Consider the following 23,925-nt stretch of genomic DNA (forward strand, 5'->3'; position numbering starts at 1 on the left):
ACACAAAAATAATGGTCTCTGTCCATTTCTATTCAAAACTTGGCCTGCTTTGGTCTAGAATCCTTATTATTGTCATCCTTCTCTGCTTAGACTACTGGGTCCCAGCGCTGCAGCGGACATTCTGCAGCTGTCCAGCTCTCTGCCCCTGCAGTCCCGTGGCCGAGCCCGCCTTCTGGTGGGCAACGAGGACGTGCACATAATCGCCCGCTCTGACGATGAGCTGCTAGATGACTTCTTCCACGAGCAGAGCAGCACAGGTGGACAAGCAGGTGAAAACCACTGTAACACATTGATATACATGGGATGAACGACACTTTTTTAGTATCTTGGTGAATTCTTAACACTGCTGACTTCTCATCCTTCTAGGCACCCTCTCTAGTATACCCACTGCCTTAACGAGATGGACAGACGAGTGTAAAGTGTTGGATGCTGAGAGTATGCACGACTGCGTAGCAGGTTGGCTGATTTTAGGACTTAAAGACAAATCATGATTTGCATGCACCACAAACTTAGTACGGGTTACTGACCTTTGTGCAACACTTTCAGTGGTGAAGGTGCCCATCCTGCAGCACCTAGAGAGTCTGCGTGATGAGGAGTTGGAAGAGCGTCGGGAGAAGAGGAGGAGGCAGCTGGCGGAGGAGGAGGAGACCAAGCAGAATGAGAGGAGGGCATCTGGAGCAGAGGAGGTTAGGGAACAAAGCCTGCAGGTTAGGAGACAAAGAGACATGGTTGCGGACTGTGCATCTGTAGCGCATTTCAGTATTAGGATTTTGTCAATTATTTTGCTTTTAATGCCCGTCAACTTTTTTTGGTCTGTTGACAGGGTTCTGGACTGGGGACAGTTAATGGCACAGAGAGCACTGCAGGTATATTCACCATAAAACTGTTATTACGCCTATGCTCATTTGGTTAAAGTGCCATAGCCATCTTGTCCTTGAGGAGAGGACAAGACAGCAAAGGAAGAGGATGTGATGGTCAGCCAGAGACAGTGCGTGCTGTGGGGTGAGGTAGTAGTTTGTATAGTTTTAGGATCACACCAGATCTGGGAGATAACTATACAGTCTACTGTCTTTCTTACAGCAACGCCAAACCAGCTCTTCAACCTACAGCTACATTGGAGAACGCCTGTGTTGATTTCAAAATGGCTACACTGCACACAGGCTTAAACAATATAGCAGCATTGTAGCTTTCAACCCTGTGCTTTGTAACTTTCCAGTGGTAGATATTTACATCGTATGTGTCTGTCTATGCTGTGGTGAGGTAGTAAGTTGTGTTGTTGTTGGGGATCAGGATTGTGCACCCCGTTAAGGAGATAACTATACAACTTACTGCCTTCCTCAGTGTAGGACCTTGACTCCCTGCATTCCTGGCTATATTGATCAGTAGCCTTGAGCTTTTTGAACGGACTGGAGATTCAGATTAATGGCAACTCATGTAAAACATTTTGTTTCAGTGACAATAAAATAATACTCGATCTGTGTTCCATGGTTTCTGCTTTTTATGAATGTGGACAGTCACTGATGGTGGACAACTAAAATATTTCGGAAACAATTTTCCTTCACTAGCGTGACTTTTCTTTTGTCTGGTTGTTCCAGAAGGCGAACAGGCTCAGGGGGGTACCGTGTCGTGTCTGGACCCACCCAGGGTCTCTGAGGGCTTCCTCACTGCTCCCCCATCAGGAGAAGTCACCCCCACCACCCCTGCTCCCCATGAACAGGCCCTGGTCTCCCTGGAGACAGCCATCAGCCAGCAGGTCCACCAGCCAATCGCTGACATGTTACTGGCCGAGTCGCTGGCTGAGTCGCGTGCCGAACTGCTGGCTGAGTCGCACGTCAACTCCCTGGCCGTTCTGGGGGGAGCGGACCTTCCACCCCTGTCGGCGGCCGATAGGCCCAGCAGTGAAGCAGAGGCGTCCCAGATGGAAATGTCTCCGGCGCCCACAATCGGTGAGAGAGGTGGAGGAGCATTGGATGGAGGCAGGGAAGGTAGACTAACTTTGAAAACTCTCTTTATACTCACTGGCCAGCAGTAAAGGGCACACATCTTGTACTGGCAGTGATATTGACCAAGCTGGTAGCCAAAGATCTGTCATCCACCTTTTGGAACAATATCATGTGTATTTTTTACTGTCGAGATCATTTCAAATATGTAGAAACGTGTCTTGTTGTTTCCCTCCCTTAACTCAGCCTCCCTAAGTCCAGACATCGTGGAGACCTCAGAGCCTGCAGCAGTCGGCGTGTCACAGTTAGAGGGGTCGCCCATGGATACCAGCAGCCCTGCTTCTGCCACACAAGAAGAAACGCCATCTAATCCTGCCCAGACCGCCCAGTTGTCCCAGGAGCTGTCCGGCAGTGGGGAGAGTGGGTTGACGGACCGGCAGACAGATGCAGAGACGGGGTCAGTGGCTTGAAGAGGCATCATGTAGAATACTGCCTGTGCATTGATTTAACTCGGTGTATGTACAACTCGCGGCGTTAAACACTGGCGGAGTTGAATAAAATAAACACAAATAAAAGATTACTTGCACGTTCAAAATGAGGACAGGATTTTTCACATTTGAATTCTGGCTGACAGAAGAATGATGCCTCTCTTTCCTGTCATAGCTCCACCTCCATCTCGTCACCAGGGGAAACGATGCCCAGGAGCGACAGTGCCGACAGCCAATCCCAGGCCATCCAGGAGGAGCCCCTCCCATCCACCAGCAACGACGAGGAAGACCCACTGGCAGGTAAAATTAACGTCACTACCATGGCTTGTCATCGACACAAGATTATTTTAATCTTGTAATGTGTGTATTTTCGTCTTTGCGTTTTCACTATGTTGTCTTTGTCAACCGCAGGCATCACTATGTTGTCTTTGTCAACCGCAGGCATTAGTCTGCCTGAGGGCGTGGACCCATCCTTCCTGGCAGCACTTCCTGAGGACATCCGTCGTGAAGTCTTGCAGAATCAGTTGGGCATCAGGCCACCCGCCCGTCCCCCTGCTTCCGCCACCCTGCCCTCCACCACTGCCCCTGTCCTGGGAGGGCCAGGGGTCACGGAGGTCAGCCCTGAGTTCCTTGCAGCCTTACCACCAGCCATCCAGGAGGAGGTGAGAGAAAAACTTGCTTACATAATACTCATTCCAATCTGTTGCTCTGGGACACGACATAATGTGACACGCAGCAAAGGTCGTCGGGAACGGGAGTCGAACCTGCAACATGCTGTCATTGCAGCCTAGGGTGCCTGGATAAATAATTATGTTTATTTTGAGCTAATTCTGGCCATGTTCTTGGACTATCCAGGTGTTGGCCCAGCAGCGGGCGGAGCAGCAGCGCAGGGAGCTCTCCCAGCAGCCTACCCAGGGAGACACTCCCCTGGACCCGGTCACCTTTATCCAGACACTGCCCTCTGAGCTCCGCCGCAGCGTCCTGGAGGACATGGAGGACAGCGTGCTGGCCGTGATGCCCCCAGACATCGCTGCTGAGGCGGCCGCGCTACGCAGAGAACAGGAGGCCCGCCAGAGGCAGCTGATGCACGAGAGACTGTTTGGTCACAGCTCGTCCTCGGCACTGTCAGCCATCTTACGCTCGCCGGCCTTCACCAGCCGGCTAGGCAGCAACCGCGGCGTCCAGTACACCCGGCTGGCTGTGCAAAGAGGAGGAACCTTCCAGATGGGAGGAGGAACCAACCACAGCAGGTGAGAGAGCCAGAATAATAAAACCTAGAGCAGTGTGTTAACCACTTAAACCCTTTATCGTCCGGGGTCCCCTAGAGCTCTATACTTCGGCCACTACTTTTTTCCTCTACATCAAATTTGTGCCAGTGCATTGTGTTGCGACGCAGTCTGAGCTTGTAGATGTGTTTGCCCCAAACTGTTTGCCCCAGAATAGGGATGTTAGGGTTCATGGGATTAACGAAATACTGTTGAAGAATATCTTAAGTTAAAATGTACACAGTAGTTATTTGTTGATCGATTTTGCTTTAGGATTATTTATATCAAAAACGATTGATTTTGTCTTGTCCACAGACCGTCCAGTTCCAGCGTAGATTCGTTGCTCCGTCTGCGAGGCCGGCTATTGCTGGACCACGAGGCCCTGTCCTGTCTGCTGGTGCTGCTGTTTGTGGATGAGCCCAAGCTAAACACCAGCCGCCTGCACCGCGTGCTCAGGAACCTGTGCTACCACTCGCAGACACGTGGCTGGGTGATCCGCAGCCTGCTTTCCATTCTGCAGCGCAGCAGTGAGAGCGAGGTCTGCGTGGAGACGACACGCCTTGAAGACGGGACACGGGGCAAGAGGAGCGCCCAGGGGGGGTGCGGACCGAAAGGCTCGGCCACCACCGCCTCTTCCCTCTCCTCCTCCTCGTCCTCGTCTTCTTCCTCTTCCTCATCGTCCTCCTCCTCCTTGGAGCTGCTGAACAGGGTGGAGTCTCGCAGCTCCAGCCAGCTCTCCTGGCTCTCGGTTTCCATGGACGCGGCTTTGGGCTGTCGCACGAACATTTTCCAGATCCAGCGAGCGTCTAGTAGGAAGCACGCTGACCGCCACTCCACAGGAGGCTCAACGGGACCAGGGTCATTAGGAGGAGGAGGAGGTATGTCTGGGGCATCGGCAGGTGTCACCTGTGCTGCGGGTGGAGGTTCCACTGTGCACATTCACCCTCAGGCTGCTCCAGTGGTCTGTCGACATGTACTGGACACACTCATCCAACTGGCCAAGGTGAGTCACTGGACATTCTAGGGCTGTACCGAATAACTTTTTGTTCAAGCTTTGGATATTCTTGTTTTTGATGACGTCGTCGTGGCGTTGTAAACAGATAATAGCAATGTGACTCCTGAGCTTGTAGATTGGCTATATTAAGCCACCATGTACAATGATAGTCAATTATAAAAAATCTTGTCGGTTCCTTGACGTAAGAAATATAAAAAGATGGATCACAAAAACAATATTAATCCATTAACGTGCAAGATTAAGTCTGTTGGAGGTTCTAGATTTCTATACATAGAAGTGGTTAATTACCCAGCCCTAGCTATAAGGTAATGGAGTTGTTTGGAGGCAAAGTGGATTTCTGAATATGAAATAATACATGGAATTTGATCTACAAAATGCATTACATTGCTTTAACTATTGTAGGAGTTTGCTCGGACAATGAACTATTCGTGTGTCTTCCTCCCTGCAGGTGTTTCCCAGCCACTTCACCCAGCAGCGCTGTAAGGATCTGTCATTGTCCTCTACTGACTTGGACCCTCGCCTACTCTCGGGCTCGTCTGGTGGAGGAGGGGGTGGTGGGGGTTCACGGTCAGGATCCCAGAACAACCCTAGCTCCAACCCCTCCAACACCACCCAGAACTCTCTGGGTTCCTTCACTCTCTCGCCCCAGTCCCTGGGCATCTCCACCGACTTTTGGGACTTGCTGGTCAAGCTGGACAACATGAATGTCAGCCGCAAGGGCAAAGCCTCCATGAAGACAGTGCCATTGGGGGGCAATTCTGAGGCGGAGGGAGCCCAGTTCAGCTTGGAGGCCTCTCCGCTGGGCCAGTTGATGAATATGCTGTCCCACCCTGTCATCCGGCGCAGCTCCCTGCTTACAGAGAAGCTGTTGAGGCTGCTCTCTCTCATCTCTATTGCCCTGCCCGACAACAAGGCCACCGAGGTGCCCGCCGGCCACCCTACCCCGCAGGCTGCCAACCCCAGCACAACTGTGAGCTCTGCCGCCGCCGCGGCCACAGCCATGGCTGCCACCCAGGCTTTGGCATCAGCTGGCTCTGTCCAGGCAGCCGCAGTAAGTGGCTCGGTGGGAGTTGGAGCCCAGGGCTCATCCTCAGGGCCTGTTCTAGCAGCCTCCCAGACCTCCTCTTCTACATCAGTATCTATACCCACATCCACTGGAGTCAGCTCCACAGGTATATACACTGTCATACCGTTCTAGCAAGCCAAGGAAAAAGTCTCTCTTCATGAGGTCATTGCAAAATGTGGAGCAAAAGAATGATGCAGTATGTTTTTGTTAATGTGTGAACAGGGAAGCAGAGGACTGTTAGTAGCAGTATTGAGAGTGATGCCAAGATGGCCTCCACTGGACTTACTGAGAAACAACTACAACTCTCTGTGGAGGTAGGGGAAAAGTTTCATTTGGGTATATTTTTCATACAGGCACAACGCCAAATTGCCACTCATAGGAATTAATGTAACAAAAAACATGTGTTCCTTAATCTTACAAACCTCTGCCATTTGATCTGTGATCATTAGCATGCCATTTGATCTGTGATCATTAGCATGCCATTTGATCTGTGATCATTAGCATATCAACTCTTAAGTGCAAAATACTAACCCTAATCCTAGCATCCTGATGACCATCTGCTCTTCTTTTAACCAGGTGTTAACGTCTCACTCATGTTCAGAGGAGGGTCTGGAAGACGCCGCCAACATCCTGCTCCAGCTGTCCAGAGGAGATGGAGCGACTAGAGACACAGTGCTCAGACTGCTGCTCAGTGGAGCCAGACATCTCGGATACACTCTCTGCAAACAGATTGGTCAGTATAGAACCACTGCACATTATGATGTCTTAATTCTTTTAGGACCTTTCATTCATAGAATGTTACATTTATAGCATTGAGAACATACAGTGCATTACAAAAAAAAACAACTGTGTGTTGGAGGAGACATGATTGTGGTTGTCCAAGACCAATCTTTTGGGGTTACCAGTGACAGGTACTATACACATGGGGGATATTGGCATAAGTAAATTGGGAGGAGAAACCACTGGGTGACATCATGGTTGCTACGTCCATTTTTTTTTTTACAGTCAACGTTTACAATCCTGTATCCCTAGCTAAATATGCATACTGTATATTATTTTCTACCAACATAACTCTTTCCTTCCAAACATATCTTGAACTCTTCTCTCTCCTTCCCCAGGCACATTATTGGCAGAGCTTAGAGAATACAACTTGGAGCAGCAGAGAAGGGCGCGAGCGGATGCCCAGTCCCCCGATGCCCCTCCAGACGACTCATCCCTTTCCGCAAGGCTCAAGGGCAAGATGAGCAGCAGGTGAGCCGAGAGCAGCTGTGGGAGGAGGTTGCATTACATTGACACCAGACTTGAGTAAAAAGAGGCTCAGGGTCACCCGATAGCTAGATGATAAAATGTAATAGTTTATCCAACCATTGTCTTGTCAAAAATTAAGATTATTCATCCTTAGGGACAGAAGACTATTCGGAAAGGAATTTGGTCAATAATGCACACATCCCTAGACATTTCGGTGTAGAACAGCAAATAGGTTCTGCTTTGTAAGTAGGCTGACATTTAGCTCATGCAGACAATTGACCCTACAAATGTCTAAGTAATGGATATTAATCAGTTTTGTTTATATCTGAATTCATTATGGGCCAGCTACTGGGATTCAGATAAATCGGGTGTCATTCTGTGTGCGTGCCTGTTTTTGCACGCTCATTCATTTCTTTATAATGACTGCATTTGTCTTGTTGCTCGTGTGTTGGCGGGGGCGCAGGTTCGATGGGCAAGAAAGCGTAGTGATCGTGGCTGCTCAGAAGCGCACCCTGGGCGGGCGTGAGTTGCAGCTGCCCTGCATGAGCTCCCTGACCTCCAAGACATCCACGCAGAAGTTCTTCCTCCGCGTACTACAGGTCATCATCCAGCTCCGCGAGGACACACGCCGTGCCAACAAGAAGGCCAAGCAGACAGGACGGTTAGGTAGGAGAACCACATACACCCACAGTACCTTGGCCATCTGGTCAGACTTTTGTTTTAAAACATCAATAAACATACATTTCTCCCAATTGAAGCTAATAGCCCAATTATTTATGTTGACATTTGTCCCTTTCCTCCGTCGCTCCCTGCATGGCCAGGCTCCACCAGCCTAGGCTCCGCCAGCAGCATCCAGGCCGCGGTGCGTCAGCTAGAGGCCGAGGCTGACGCCATCATCCAGATGGTGAGAGAGGGTCAGCGGGCACGCCGGCTCCAGCAGGCCCCACCACCCACCGCCTCCTCTGCCTCTGCCGCCGTCGCTGTTGCCGCCGCTGCAGGATCTTCCGTGGCGGCTCCCCATGCCCCCCCTGCTGGCGCTGCCCCCCCTGCCGGCGCTGCTGCCACGGTTAGCATGGGCTGCATTGACAGCAGGCAGACTGCTACTCACACACGCACACCTTGTGTACTGAAACAAAAATAGACATGTAACCTTACTCATACGGGGTAGTTAATCCGAGACACAGCCACGACAGACAGACATGACAATCCATGTGGTTAAAATATAGGTACAGCTTCCAATACCATGTGGTTAAAATATAGGTACAGCTTCCAATACCATAACATTTCCCTTGTGTTACACATCCATACTAGACCGCTACAATATTACCTACTTGTGATAAACGTAAAGGCATACTGTAACTTTTTTAATTAAACAAATGTTATTTCTTATATAATCTTTCACTGGTATATTTCTCACAATAACCATTCCACATAATGTATTAATTGACAACTTCTCGAAACATTTTTAAACGGTGCGAGTGTCTGTCCCCGACACCCGCGGTAAAATGATACGTGAAATGTATTTATGTATTTTACAGTTCACAAATACAGTTTCTGGCAATGTGGTGTTGCATTAGGAGATAGCCTCCAGCACAAGGACACTGCTGCATTCCTTGTTCAGCGGTAGTTCCATAACGTCAAATGCTTTAATGACAAAAGAGCTACAAGGGATGTCATTAACAGACTAGTGAAATGAATGTTACACAGTATGACTAACTACAGAAAGAATCCTGTCAAATTCAGTTTTGGTCACAAGCTATTGGCTACTGGTGTGTACTGCCTGTGCACCTTGGAACATTATTAAGATATCTCATTATTATTAAGCAACTTGTAATACTGGGGGGAAAATGCAATAAATGTTACCCTAAATTATTGTTATTACTGTGCGTTGCCACTACCGCAGACAATACAATTCAGACTGCAGTTTTCTTGCAGCCTGCAGTGTCATAGATCTGTGAGTGTACACACTGCTGATGTAATGAGAGCTGGCAGCCCTGCAAGAAAGACCGATGCACCAGTGGTCCCAATGCATTCTATAGAGTAATGGTTTGGTCTGCATTGACTTGTTAAATACCTTTAAACCGGTTTGCAGTGTGAATGTGCTGCCTGCTCCAGATTGTATGATATGATCAGTTAGCTGGCTGACATGGCTTCTTGCTTTTGGCCTTCCCCTTCTCCAGTCCTTGTCCCAGCTCCTCTCCTCTCTCACAGGTTCATGGAAATGTAATTGTAATGCATGGCAGTCTTAAGACTTGACAGTTACTAAGGATTAGTTTGCGTTATATTAATCTTTGTTCCTTTCACTCTTCTTTTATCTGCCCCCCCCTGGTGGTTGTTTTCTATGTGTGCCCATCCCATTAGTCGGAGGTACAGTCTGTGTCTGAGAGCCAGGCAGCCCAGAGAGATGAGTCTCCCATGGACGTGGACCAGCCATCCCCTCTGGAGCAGGACCCTGCACCTTTGGGTACGACCACCTATAGACACAGCTCTAGCAAAACATATCTATACACACTTTTCCTGGCACATATTAGTTGGCTTCAGTTCGTTTTAATAAATGTTGTATCCTCAGTTACCACTTTGTCTACAATTTATTTGTTGTCAGGAATCCCCCAGGACTCTATACTAGATCTGCTTATATTTCCCTCTACACCAGATCTCTTAGCTGAAATTTGATCTTCAAGCTCACAACGTGTCATTTTGCGATGCATTGTGAACTTGTAGATCTGCTATTTTCTCCAACTGTTCTCCCCAGAATAGGGAAGCTAGGGTTCAAGTTAATTAGGATTAATTTGACTATGTATTACAATAAATTGCATTTCAATTTCCCCCATGTTCAGATGAAGAAGGCAGTGGTCAGTCTGAGAGTGAGGAGAGGCTTCCAGACCTCCCTCTGCTGAGTGAGCAGCTGCTTTTAGACGAGCTGTGGGACATGCTCGGGGAGTGCCTAAAAGAGCTGGAAGAGTCCCATGACCAGCATGCCGTGCTGGGTAAGTAGCAGCCACACTTGGTGGTGGTTAGTGTTTTTAACCCATTTAGACTAGATTTTAAAAACGCCTTCTAAATCCTAACCTTCTAAGTTTTCAGGATTTTTTTTTTTATTCAATATCGTTCCTGTTGCTCTAAACATAGCAACATCTAAAATGACACAGATGCTTTCCCAGTTTAAAAGGTATAACAACGTATAGGCTTTCCCGGTCTTAATGGGTTGAAGGTCTTCGTATTCTTATGGAACTGAAATAGAACCTGTGCTTCTTTTTAAAGACTGATCCAGCTATGACACATTTCATCATCTCATCTCCTCTTCCTGTTCTCTCCAGTTCTCCAGCCAGCAGTGGAGGCCTTCTTCTTGGTTCACGCCACGGAACGGGAGAGCAAACCCCCAGTGAGGGACACCCGGGAGAGTCAGTTGTCACACATCAAGGACGAGCCTCCGCCGCTGTCCCCAGCACCCCTCACCCCTGCCACACCCTCCTCTCTTGACCCCTTCTTTTCCAGGGAGCCCTCCTCAATGCACATCTCCTCCAATCTGCCCCCCGACACCCAGAAGTTCCTTCGCTTTGCCGGTGAGTACCAGACCCAACATTATCTGATAATCGTAAAAGGAACATGTCTTTGTTTTTAGGGCAAACCCTACGAATGGATGAAAAGTAGTGATGTGCCTTAAACTTGTTTCCGTCTCCGCTCTTAATCATTTAGAAACTCACCGCACAGTGCTTAACCAGATCCTGCGCCAATCCACCACTCACCTGGCTGACGGGCCTTTTGCAGTGCTGGTGGACTACATCCGCATCCTTGACTTCGATGTCAAGAGGAAGTATGGGCGAATTGTTGTTTGCTCAGGTTTGTTTAATCTCATAAATTGTTTGATATGATACTACCCTCTCTGCCCTCCTCTCTTGCAGGTATTTCCGCCAGGAGCTTGAGCGTCTGGATGAGGGCCTGAGGAAGGAAGACATGGCTGTACATGTCAGGAGAGACCACGTGTTTGAGGACTCCTACAGGGAGCTGCATCGCAAGAGCCCAGAGGACATGAAGAACCGGCTGTAAGGATCCAAGTGTACTAATTGTCTGTCTGGTCCCCCTCTCATTGCCTCCCTTCCAGAACCCTTACTGGTTTTCCCTCTGTGCTCCTGCGACAGGTACATTGTGTTTGAAGGAGAAGAGGGCCAGGATGCCGGTGGCCTGCTCAGGGAATGGTACATGATCATCTCCAGGGAGATGTTCAACCCCATGTACGCCCTGTTCCGCACCTCGCCGGGTGACCGCGTCACCTACACCATCAACCCCTCCTCCCATTGCAACCCCAACCATCTCAGCTACTTCAAGTTTGTGGGCCGTGTGGTGGCCAAGGCAGTCTACGACAACCGGCTGCTCGAGTGCTACTTCACACGCAGCTTCTACAAGCACATCCTGGGCAAGAGTGTCAGGTAGTGGAGCCACAGGAAATAAACCTTTGAATGTGAAAGCCAGTAAAAGAATGAAGGAGTTCTTGCAAATGTGCAATTTTCATATTTATGTGTTATCTACAGGTACACAGACATGGAGAGCGAGGACTACCCGTTCTTCCAGGGCCTGGTATACCTGCTGGAGAATGATGTGTCCACACTGGGTTATGAGCTGACATTCAGCACTGAAGTAAGGCTTCACTCATCTCACCATTTAGCTTCAAGCAGAAAATTGATTTCTCATGCTGCAACGTGTCCTAAAACTGTTAAAATTGATATGGGGCAGGAAGAATTTGAGTCCAGCATGCTCATGCTCTTTTCCTTTCATCATGGGAAGCTAAGTGCTAATTACACCGCTAAGTGCCTCAAAAGTGTAATTTAAGTCAGCTGGACCTAAATTACTGTTAATGGATGCCAACTGTGACCATCTGAGATTGGACTTTAACAGTTGAAGAGAAGCAGTGCTGAAAATCCTCTTTCTGTGCGTGTGTAGGTCCAGGAGTTTGGGGTGTGTGAAGTGAGGGACCTCAAGCCCAATGGAGCCAACATCGTGGTCACAGAGGATAACAAAAAAGAATATGTACACCTTGTCTGCCAGATGAAGATGACAGGTCAGAATGGGCCGTTGACTCGACCAAACTAAATCTGTCTCTCCTCTTGAATGGGATCAATACACAGAAGAAAGTGCTTTTATGTGGTTTTGACTTCATACTTGCTGTGTTCCGCTACTTAGGTGCCATCCGTAAGCAGCTGGGCGCCTACCTAGAGGGCTTCTATGAGATCATTCCAAAGAGGCTGATCTCCATCTTCACTGAGCAGGAGCTGGAGCTGCTGATTTCTGGCCTGCCCAACATCGACATCGACGACCTCAAAGCCAACACGGAGTACCACAAATACCAGTCCAGCTCCATTCAGGTACGGATCAATTAACACATCAGGATACATATGGGGCTAAGAAAATAACCATTGTATTAGTAAGGTTGCAAACTCAATTAGGTCGAGGGCTCTAATGGTTTATAATTATCTTATTGACTTTAATACTGTTATTGCCTTTCGCCAGAAGGGGGCGCTTTAATGTCACTTTGAAAAGGCCATCTGTTTATCCCAGTTAGCAATAGTGTAACTCCATGTTTGCTGACCCCACATACCCCCCAAAAAAGATACAAAATATTATGATAGAATGTATTTATGTTTTTAAAGATCCAGTGGTTCTGGAGGGCCCTACGTTCCTTCGACCAGGCAGACCGGGCCAAGTTCCTACAGTTTGTTACAGGAACGTCCAAGGTGCCCCTGCAGGGTTTTGCTGCTCTTGAGGGTATGAATGGCATCCAGAAGTTCCAGATCCACCGTGATGACCGCTCCACTGACCGCCTGCCGTCTGCTCATACCTGGTACAGTTTGAAGCTAGACTGCAAGACTAGACTTACACACTTATTTAACCAATATATAGACATGTATTACAACAGTTTATTTTGCTTCAGTTTAAACTTTTTCATGAATAGAGCCTCATAATGTAAATATATTATACAAGTTTGTTCTGTCTTTCTGTGTCCCCTTAGCTTTAACCAGCTGGATCTCCCAGCCTATGAGAGCTATGAAAAGCTGAGACATATGCTGCTGATGGCCATTCAGGAATGCTCAGAGGGATTCGGACTGGCTTAAACACTGAGACTCTTAACACACAGACATACATTCAGATCACCTGAATTAGACTCGCCTACTCTTGACATATTCATACCAACAACCCATAAACGCACATGTACACAAACACGCACCACACGTGCACACATACTGTCCACTATCATAAACATTACTGGATAACTTGTTGAATGGCCTAGACTTACTGGTTTTGAAATCCATATAATGAAACAGATAAACCAGCAAGCAAAATGGGACTGATTGACATTGCCTACTACACACAGAGCCTCATGTTGACACGGTTGTGTCTCCCTTCCCAGTTTAATGGCAAAACGCGAGAGCGGATTCAGAGGATTAAAAACATGGACTAATATAAGAGACATTTTCTCCATTTAGTTTGATTTCTCTGTACAAAAGGTTTGGGAGTTTATTATGTTTAATCTTTTTTGTTCTTCTCTGGCTGTGTAAAAAAGAAAAAGGAGAAGGTTGTGTGTGTGTGAACAGGATGGTTATAAAACCTTTGGGGAAAAAATGTTGGCTGTTTCTTGTTGCAAATTTGTGACCTCATAAGCCTTGAAAATGGGGGAAATTTTTATGCGGGGATAAAGAACAACTTGAGAAGTTTTGGAGATATTCGCGAAAATGCACTTTTCAAAGTTTTGTGGCATTTTTAAGGAAGGATGGTACAAAAATGAAGAGAACTGAAGGAGATAAAGAAATTAACCATAAATTCTAGAGTATTTTTGGCTATTAAATCGCTGACCCAGCCTTGAGCCTTTGAATCAGAGTGGAATAACTACATGAATAAATGCATAAAATTGAGTCCATTGTCTCTTTTAACATTGTCCATAACCATTATGTGCAGTGTAATTCACCCTCCATCTAAACTAAAAATCTACTAATTATCAAATGGTGTGTATCCACACTTGTAAATTTCTAGTTTGTGCTGATTGAATTGACTCATTGATCATGGCTACAAAGTCTTTTTTTATCAGCCTTCAGTCACATGAATTTGAGGTCTTTAGGTTTACCCAGCACTGGATCAGTGATTTCCCCCCCCCCCCCCCGATGACAACACCTGACCATCATGTTTTGATCTTTGGTTTGGTGTAAGGTTAACAACTGCACATCAAAATGATTAATTCGTAGGTGATGGACCAAAAAAAAGTGAAGCCCACACTCTAGAAAATGCTCCTATAGCAATTAGATTTCCCCCACGAGACATTTAAAGTATTAGCTCTTTATCAGACAAACGGATGAAGGTTTAGTCACAGGAACAGCGATCTAATGCCATCCTTAAGTGCTTTCCTCATCCTCTGTCTCTTGTGCCTTTGGGTTAAATGGATCGTTCTGATGGGAGCTCAGAGGAACAGTGTTCCCGTCAGCTAGTTTATTGACACTGGCTCAGTGCTTCTCCTGGCTCAAATGTGTCTGTATCCCTGATTATGTGACTCAACCAGCAACGTCCCTTCTCTGCCACAATCATCACTGGTGACCTGAAAATTCTTAGACGGGTGCAGAATGGGACCTTTTAACTGAGAAATCTCAACTTTATTACATGATGGGTTTGAACTGCTGTGCAGTAGACCAGATGATGTCACTATTATGTGTTTTGGGTCTTTGTTAGAGCCATCTGGTCTGCCGTGTCTGTCTCTGGAAGAACATCTCGCTGGCCGTCTGGACCTCACAATGAACCAACATGGCAGACTGAGGTTCACACACTATGGGTGTTGGGTTGTGTTCACAAGGAATGTTCGTGTCACATTTAAACACTGAAAATGGGTCTCAATATCCTCTGTTTCCTATCCTTTATTCAATTTCTCAAGATGTATTGCTCTTCGGAAATCTGAAATGTCCTTAAGGATTTTCAAGTAATTGTGTGGTGTAGCCATACAGCACGTACACGTTTAACAATACCCAAACTTGTCCTCACCTGGTTCTAACGTTTAACCCGTCTAGCTCCCTGCTCCTCCACTGAGGATGTGTTAGGGCACTTGCACCTGTCATTCCCTCTTTCTCCCCCCGAATCCCCTGTTGTGTATCCATTTACTCTTACCTGTTCTTGTGTGCTGTATTTGTTCCACTTGAAGACGTGCTACATCAGAGGAAATCAAATCTTATTCTGTGGCACTTCTTCGCTGCTTCTTAGACTCGCTCCCCTCTCCCTACTGAAAGCCACACAGGCAGTCGAATAGGAGCAATCATGTATGATTTAGTGTGTGTTGAGGCGTGATAAATGAAATTACAGTGCTGTCATGCAGGGGATTTCAGGCCCCACTGTAACTTCTGTTTTCTAGAAAGGCCAACCAGCTTGTTTGGCCCCCTCCTGGGAGAGGCACAGATGCAATTTAGCACTGGGATATTGGCCACACATAATTTAAACATATTGTGCGAATCGGTTGCTGCATGGCGATTATGATTCTCAAATAAAGTAGAAAAATAATTGCTAGTCACCCTGGGAATATGCCTGGCAGAGGATTTCACTATACCCTCTTAATACCTTCCCTGATAATTAGGTTTACCGCGCAGCTGTCTTTCTTCTTTTTTTGTGGGTGGGTCCTCAGAAGCAACTCTATAGAAACACTGACCGCAATGCCTTCCTGAGTTGTGCATAATCAGGATATCAATTGTCTGGCAAAATGAGCCTTGATAGGTTTTCAGTGTAACCTCGCTGCACTCTGCCTCATGGGACTCAACACGGTGAACAAGGATGTGCTTTATTCAACATGAATGCAAAGTCACCCACCACACTCATGTGCTCCATTTCATGCCCCAGGCATGTTTTGGGGGGTGACCAATATTTGTTTGGAACCGCTGATGCTCCCAGTATGCTTCTATTAGGCAGGGGAACCAATTGGTCATAGGTTATTCTTTTTTTTTTGTCTTACAAGACCATTTCCCTTCTACAAAATCACTTTGTGCATGCGTATTTAGTGCCACCTCCCTTGCTGCTTACAAGCAGCACAGAGTAGGCATAATAGACCCAACAATCTTTATCAATGATTGTAGACCCGATAGTGGACGCGGAACAGGAAATGAAGGCTGGTAGAGCGGTTCATTAATAAAATCTACTTTGTGTATACGTCAGAATGCTCTCAGACTAATACATTCTGCTGCTGATGCTTCCAGCGTCCCTGGAATAAATCACAATATTATGGCCCTCACACAGCGAAAGGATAAAAGCCTTTCTTTCTTTCAGCACTGAGCGCCAAACTCTAGGGTGGGCACAGGATCAGTTCATTAGAGTAATTGGTTTAATGTTTCTGACGGGCTTGATTGAAGTGATGTATTCAGGAGGGAAGCAATGACAGCGATTAACCATTTCCTTGGTTGTAATGCTCGCTACCCAGTACCCACTCCCATCGCTTCTCATTCAATGCTTATGATCATGCTCCAAGAACACTGGTGGGGGTGGGGTTGCTTGCTAGAGAAAGGGAACACTGGAGAGCCCTTATCAGTAGATGCATCGTGGGGTGGGGACCAGAGTTGCATACATCATTGGAGGTGTTTGATATATCTACTTTAGAGACCTGTTAGCAGCATCATTATTCACGGCCCTTGAACACAATACTGTCATTGAACCCCCCCTTCCACAAACCACATTATTAATTAAGCATTGTTTATGTATGGTTGGATGCTGCATTTGTCAACCTTAATTTAGTCTTGCGTAGCCAGACAACTATTCCACAATCTCTGAATGCTATATAGAGTCTGGAACTACAACTCCCAAAATCCGAGAGAGGAAACTGGCACTTCCGTTCATGAAAATATCTTTACACTTTACTTTTTAATTTCCTTTTCTGCTAAGCAGCAAGCTATGTATACTTAGATGATTTGTATTTATATTAGGATAAATTTGCGCAACTGTAAAGACGAAACGGAAATGGAGAGGAGGCTCCACATCCTGTTTATATTCTAATCATGATCAGAGCTTCCGAGTCCCAGACTGTATGCCGGAAACATTTGAAAATTGTGGGAGGCAACAGTCTGGTAACACGAGACTAACCTTAATGCATCCCAGTAGATGGCTGAAGAGGGAATCTATTGTAGGCCAATGTATATGTTGGCTAGTCATAATTTAACACTACTGTATATCTCTGCTGTCCGGCAGAAACCAGCTAACTCAAATATTCATTTATTAGGAAATGAAAAAACTGATTTATCGGAAAAATGGAGTTGACTGGTTCCTGCCGCACAGCAGAGATATATTTTATCCAGTGAACTATGGTTTACAGGTGAAAAGTGTGATATATTCACTTTAGAGATCTGGTTGCAGCATCGTTACTTACCCCCCCAACACGTGAGCGCACACCTTTATTAATTAAGTTCATGTAGGTATCATGGTTGGATGCTCCATTTGTCAACCTTAAAGCATCCCAGTGAACATGTGAGGAGAGATCTATTGTAGGCCAATGTTGGATAGTCATAATTGAATGCTATTTCTTTATCCACTAACACATTGCATTTTATCTAGTGAACTGTGGTGTACTGTTATTGTACGGATGAGAAGAAAAGACAAAAATACAGACGTGAGGAGTAGGAGCCCTCTTTTGACAGTGGTGTGACATGTTGGCCTGAGTGTTATGAGCTGTTGTGAAAGTAACCCCCCTAGCCTGTCATCACTTCCTGATTAGGCTGCTATTTCTGCACACCAGCAGGGAGGCGAGAGCAGCATAGACGTGGACTGTCGACTTATTACTAAAGAGGAGAGATGATTCCCACCAACCTTGGCCTCATGATGACAAATATTCTCTTCCATGTTGTCACTGAAGTAGAACGTTGTACCTGCACATTGTGTAATGTGACTTATATGGCCTACTGCAGTGATAATTTGTGTGAGAGAGGGAGAGAGTCGACCCCTGGAAGACTGAGCTCAGCTGGTCATCAGGTATCAGATACTGGATGGCCTTTGGTCATTCATACATACAGTATACACGTAAACTCAAGACCCCACAGTCCAAACTCAAAACGGAAGTGACAGTTCATATCTACTGTAAAGGTCATCGTGTTTTAGATGTTCCTGTGCTCTCTATCTCTTTATCACACTGCACCTGTGCACCCGACCCCCTCACTAACCCTCCATGACAGGAGGGGTTCACCTTGTGGCATTTTAAGAAGAAGCAGGTGGTCGCTGGATCAAACCGTCTAATACTTTAGATGACTATTTTGGGTGAATGGATTTGGGCTTTTAACAACATGAACCCTAGCATCCCTATTCTGAGGCAAACATACGATGTGTTGGGAGCTTGCAGATCTGCTATTTTCTCTTAAGATATTTAGCATATATTACAGAAACAGGAGTGGGCATAGAATAGAGCCCTGTGGGACTCCGGTCAACTAAGTATAGTGTTTAAGCGGTTACGTTTATTTGTTGTTCTGCGCTTGTCAGAGATGCAGCCTACTAATGATTGTCAAATCGCTGCTGCATCATCTTTTATAATGACATGACGTTACTTTGAAGCTTTGAAACATTAACTTACTGTGAGAGTGAGCCTGCTGGAAAGTTTCAAGTTAAATATTATGTAATCTTCATGGTTCATTTCATGAATGGCGATCTTACTATTTAAAAAAAAAAAGCAAATCATGGGATGATGCAATTTCAACATAGTTCTGTGTAACTCAAGATAAAGGACAAAAAGGGGACATTTGATTGCAAACAGCAGATCACGTCTTTGAAGTGACAAATGGCAAGCTAGCTGAGGTCGCATTCATCCCTGCACTTTGAAAACATAGATTGCACTCCACTTTGTACCAATAAAATGTCAAGGCAAAGTTTGCTTTGAACATTTCTCTTCTACTCTCCCATCGCTCTCAATCTCGGGTGGTGGCTAACGTCTTTGACGGTGCCCTAACCCCGCCACCCCCCTAGCCCAGCATCATGCCAAAGGGCATTTCTCTGCTGGTCACTCAAACATGAGCTATTTACATGCAGCTAGCATGCTTTAATGACATGTGTTTGGGTGACCAAAGTGCTGGTCATAGCTGGCAGCCTGGCCACTCAAGTATGACAGGAAACTCAATCAGAGTCATTTCGCTTCAATTACAGAGTGATTAACGCCGGGGTCAGAGACGGACGACTGACCTTCCAGCCAACTAATGAGTTTAAGTGGATCAATGGGGCCACCAAACCACCGGCCACATCAGGAGCCTAGCAACAACCAATCAGTCATCTGTTGCTCTAGGAACCGCCTAGTGGGAGATTATTATTTTTTTCCATACTTTTATTGATTTATACATTTTATGACGAAGACAAAACAAACTCAAACAGCTCAGCTCAGACACATATTTGTATCACACAGATACAAATATAGACTCCACATACTGTACCTACATCGGACCATAGAATACAGCATTATATTCCCACATTGTTTGGTGCTTGACAGTCTGTAGATGGGTGAATAACTACACCAAGAATAACAGTGTTAATACCCAAAACAACAATAACAGAAAAAAAACAAAACAAGGATGAATGATCTTTTCCATCAAGGTTACCGGTATCGCTTCTGTTAAGGAACCCTATTGTTAAAGTGTCAGCTAACTGAGGGCCAATACATTTGTGGAGAGTTTTCAAAACTGCATCTTTGGCTGCCTGCAAGTCTCCATCTCTCACTCTCGCTATATTTCTCACTTTGACTAACCATGTGTCTCTCTCACTCTCCTAATGCCTGTGTGTCAAGCTGTACCTCCCAGTTTATTTTTCTTTCCTTCTATTTTGATGCCTCTTTCTTTCCTCTCCGGCTCACTGCCATATCGTTTCATCTGTTCATCTGTCTCTCTGTCTCACTCACTGCCCCCATCTTCCAGCTGCTCTTCAACTTTCTCAACATGTTCTCACTTCTTATTGTCTTTTCTCACCCGTCTGCACGCCCCGGACTGACGTGCTTGCTTGTGCATGCTCTCACACACACACACACACACACACATACATATGCCTCGGTCTATCTCACATCAGCCATACACCACAGCATCTCATTTCTTCACTCCTTCCCCCATTTGTTTTCAAATGTGCTTCTCTGTTTCTCCCCCCTCCTCCCTCCCAGGCTTTCTTGAACCCACACACCCATACACTGTATCCATTTACTCTATTGCTTCACTTCTTTGCCTCACTGTTTAAGCTGATGGAATACTTTTGCTCTGTCTTGTTTGCTGACCGCATCACTTTTTCCTGCAAACCCGGTCTTAAAGTTGTCCATTCATAGCCTCTCTCTCTCTCTCTCTCTCTCCCCCCACCGACCCCCCCCCCCCCCCCCCCACCCCTCTCTCTGTGCTCCCTCTTTCCTCCTCATATATCATTCTATTTCTCTTGTTCCCTGTCTGCCAGCTGACTCACTTACAGCAATGTATGGAGAGGGGAGGAAGAGGAGAGCAGCAGAATGAGGAAAAAGGTTTTCCAAGGGCAGGTGAAGAGTCTCTTAAACACAAATCGGTTTAAACTGAGGGCCTGGTTTAAATAGAGGGCCTTTGAACAGAGGGCATGAGAGAATGACTGACAGCTTGGGTTCTATGTACTGTACACAGAGTAGAATTACTCTTACTTGGCTCTCTTTTTTTGTAGGTTATTTCATCTTTCTCAGCACTAGAGTCAGGAAATAGAAACTGATTCATATCGTCGCTGTTGGGCAGAAACCTTGTATCTCCATATTTCATCTGTTAATGTTTTTTCATAAAATAATGCCCTATTTTATACTTTGTCGCCTGACAGTGTTACGCAATGGTAGTAATAGCAGTTCTACAAGCTCACGACACTTTGCCATGTGATGCGTTGTGTCTGGATCACTATTAAATATCTACAATTTCACATATAATGATATGCCAAAAATATGGGTGCCAAGTTTAAAGTGGTTAAGTCTGTCTGTTGGTTTTATAAATACTTAACCAATGAAATGTATTAACAAGTGCTTGTGACTAAATAACCCTGGATCCACGGGTTCATACAAGGTTTTTTGCCTGACGGCGACGATATGCAGCTGGGTTTCAGAGGGGATGTGAGAGCCAGGCAGGCTGGCTATGTTGAGGTGAAACAAGCTGGGAGAGACAGAGGAGACATTATCTCTATTGATCGGTCTGAGTGAGACTTCCTACAAGCTGTAGACCTGATTTCCCCTCCATTTCTTGCTCTTCACTGGCAAGTACCTGCTAAATATTACATTATCATCTGTGTTTTAACGGCTGGGTCTTAACACAGACTACTCATGATGAAATGTTTCTGAGAAAGGGCTGGACTGATTCACATGCACACACTTAAGAGTAATTTATACTTTGTCGTGTCACTCGCCATAAATCATTTTTCGGTGAGTGACACAGTCGTACGAAGACGTATAAATTGAGCTTTTAGGCAAACTTTTTTCATATCCTGTGGATGGAGTAACACAAACCCCTTCTCATATGCCCCGTTGCCTGGAACCACGCAGATCTCTGAATGAATCCTACCTTAACTGCCCCTTCTTCTTTGATTACTCTCTCTCTCTCTCTCTCTCCCCCCCCCCCCCCCCCCTGCATTTCTCAATGAAGGGAACATACAAAGAGGGAATGGCCTGCCTTCTATCCATTAGGAAAAAGAATAAAGCCTTTGGCATATGGTTGTAAATCCAGTTCCACTTTATGGATTCTAATTATTTTAAGAAGTGAGTGTGACATATTTTATTCCTGTGTCCCATTACAATAGACTGGACTGCAGTACGAGCGGAGCCGGAAGCAGATAATCTCATCATCTCCATCCCGTGTCGTTTTGATCGGATGCCCAGTCTTTGTCTGTCTATACAGTCTTGGCATCCAGCCACGGTTATGTTCCAGACAACCTTCCAACCCCGTCCTCAAACTGAGGATAATGACTCTGGTCCATGACTACCTGAGCCTCTGTCATCAATCATTTTTCCCATGCCCTGACCTCCTCCGCCTGCCCCCTCCTATACAGCCTTTGTCAGCCACCCGCCTGGCAGATCCTGGTGGTACGTTTGGCAGATGGGCACACTGGCACTCCTCAGTGCTGGAGGGGAATCAGAGGCACATCCGAGAGCCACAGGAGCTGAATGTGAACGAACGGGGGTAGTGGGGTTCGGGAGGTTCTGATGCAGGCTGAATACACATACCCTTTCATCTCCAAGAACCCATCCCTGGAAATTAAAGTGACTTTTCAGCCCACGTCAGAAGTTGCATGACTACTCTAAAATGTAGGTTTTAAAAAAGTGTGTGGGGGGGGGAGAAGTGGCATGCCGTACGGAAGCGAGACGTTGGCCCTGAGGGTGGAGCGCGAGGACAAGCTGGACAGAGCAGAGATGAGGACGATCAGATGGAAGTGCCGCATCATGTCATGTCACTGAGGGAGAGAAAGATGAGCGCAGAGCTGAGACAGAAGACGGGAGTGGAGACGATAGCGGATGTGGTGAGACGTTGTACGGAAGGTGAATGACTGGGTGAAGAAAGTAAAGTTAGCGGCTACAAGACCATTGGCCATCCAAAGAAGACCTTGCAGATGGCCGTGGACCGTCCCCGGTGGAAGAAAGCCATATCGAGGATCAACCCAATGGTGCCTGCTGTTACGTTAACCTTAAGCTGTGTTCTACACCTACATGGCAAATCTCTGGATTGCAAAATCATGTTGCAATGTTTTGTAGAATCGGGATTTACTTTGATGTTGAGGCATTTTGTGTGTGTGTGTGTGTGTGTGTGTGTGTGTGTGTGTGTGTGTGTGGGGGGCTCCTTATCCTAGTGTTTGTGAGTGCAGGTGTGTGCTGTCAGCAGCACACAGGCAGTGCTATGCCGGTCTCATCATATCGCAAGTCTCTGGCACTCTGCTTGCTGTATCATTGTTTACCAGCCTCACCACTGTCATGTAATCATATCACACTGCAGACACACACACACACACCCAGATTAACCATCCTGTTGTTACACACACACACACACACACACACACACACACACACACACACACACACACACACACACACACACACACACACACACACACACACACACACACACACACACACACACACACACATACACACACACCCACTGTATCTCTGCTTCTCCCAGGCCCACCCCTCATACAGATGAAAGACAACAGTAAATTGTACCCCCACCACCTGCACGCACACACACACACGCATGCGTGCACACGCATGCACGCACACACCAGCATTACATAACAGTTACCACATCCAGAGCTGTCTTTGGTGGTGCTGTCATTAAATGTAGCCCAACAATAATATCTCGATGACAGGCAAGGTGAGAAAAGTGTGCTTCTGCAAAGCATCGTGAGATTATTAATACAGAATCTAATTTGGTCTTTGCTTCACCTGTATGGCCTTTTAGCTCCCAGCTTGGTGCAGAGGAGCAGCAGCGAGGAGGTGCTATTGGGCCATAAGCCACTGTACGTGCTCCTAACATTAATGAGAGTATTGTTATGCCTGCTCTGCATGGCTGAATAATAGGAGCAGATATGACTGTAGTGTGGCTTTTCTGGCACAGGGCTACTGGCCCTGCTAATCCAGTCACAGAGACTGCATGAGAGAAGGAAGAGAGAGAGGGAGAAAAGGGGGGGGGGGGGGGGGTGCAGAGGTGCATCGAGGATATGGAGTGAGGAGGATGGGGGAGGATACAATAAAGGAATGGTCAGAATCCACTGAGACCCAGGGAGATGAGAGCACAGGAGAGTGAGAGAGAGAGGAGAGGAGAAGGGAGGGAACAGGGTAGGAGGGAGGAAGGCAGAGGAGAAGGGGTGATGTCACCTCTAGCAAGCAGCCAATGAGAGTCAGGAAGGGAGAGAGAGCAGCCGAGAGAGGGTGTGTTTTTCTATCACTGCAGCATCAGCACGG

General features: G+C 46.6%; 1 protein-coding gene across 15 annotated transcripts in view; it reads left to right on the forward strand.

Annotated features, from left to right (window-relative positions):
• Positions 1-13,641, forward strand: part of huwe1 (HECT, UBA and WWE domain containing E3 ubiquitin protein ligase 1) — a 51,565-nt gene extending 37,924 nt beyond the window's left edge. For 13 of the 15 annotated variants that reach the window (XM_084069558.1, XM_084069549.1, XM_084069552.1 and 10 more), the window contains 27 exons: positions 91-269; positions 367-456; positions 547-707; positions 824-866; positions 1,596-1,985; positions 2,187-2,397; positions 2,604-2,728; positions 2,870-3,090; positions 3,284-3,678; positions 4,009-4,696; positions 5,157-5,880; positions 5,997-6,088; positions 6,351-6,507; positions 6,893-7,024; positions 7,473-7,688; positions 7,844-8,088; positions 9,384-9,486; positions 9,860-10,009; positions 10,340-10,585; positions 10,719-10,836; positions 10,925-11,065; positions 11,162-11,449; positions 11,552-11,657; positions 11,961-12,078; positions 12,201-12,382; positions 12,668-12,858; positions 13,027-13,641. In XM_084069558.1, the coding sequence (XP_083925684.1) occupies positions 91-269; positions 367-456; positions 547-707; positions 824-866; positions 1,596-1,985; positions 2,187-2,397; positions 2,604-2,728; positions 2,870-3,090; positions 3,284-3,678; positions 4,009-4,696; positions 5,157-5,880; positions 5,997-6,088; positions 6,351-6,507; positions 6,893-7,024; positions 7,473-7,688; positions 7,844-8,088; positions 9,384-9,486; positions 9,860-10,009; positions 10,340-10,585; positions 10,719-10,836; positions 10,925-11,065; positions 11,162-11,449; positions 11,552-11,657; positions 11,961-12,078; positions 12,201-12,382; positions 12,668-12,858; positions 13,027-13,129 (5,815 nt within the window). In that variant the 3' untranslated portion in view covers positions 13,130-13,641. Of the gene's footprint in view, positions 1-90; positions 270-366; positions 457-546; positions 708-823; positions 867-1,595; positions 1,986-2,186; positions 2,398-2,603; positions 2,729-2,869; positions 3,091-3,283; positions 3,679-4,008; positions 4,697-5,156; positions 5,881-5,996; positions 6,089-6,350; positions 6,508-6,892; positions 7,026-7,472; positions 7,689-7,843; positions 8,089-9,383; positions 9,487-9,859; positions 10,010-10,339; positions 10,586-10,718; positions 10,837-10,924; positions 11,066-11,161; positions 11,450-11,551; positions 11,658-11,960; positions 12,079-12,200; positions 12,383-12,667; positions 12,859-13,026 lie in introns of all 15 variants that reach the window. The other 2 variants (XM_084069563.1, XM_084069554.1) reach the window with 2 other exon arrangements.
• The last annotated feature ends 10,284 nt before the right edge of the window (positions 13,642-23,925 follow it).

Source organism: Gymnoscopelus microlampas, assembly GCF_963454915.1.
Source record: "Gymnoscopelus microlampas genome assembly, chromosome: 10".
Classification (NCBI taxonomy): domain Eukaryota; kingdom Metazoa; phylum Chordata; class Actinopteri; order Myctophiformes; family Myctophidae; genus Gymnoscopelus; species Gymnoscopelus microlampas.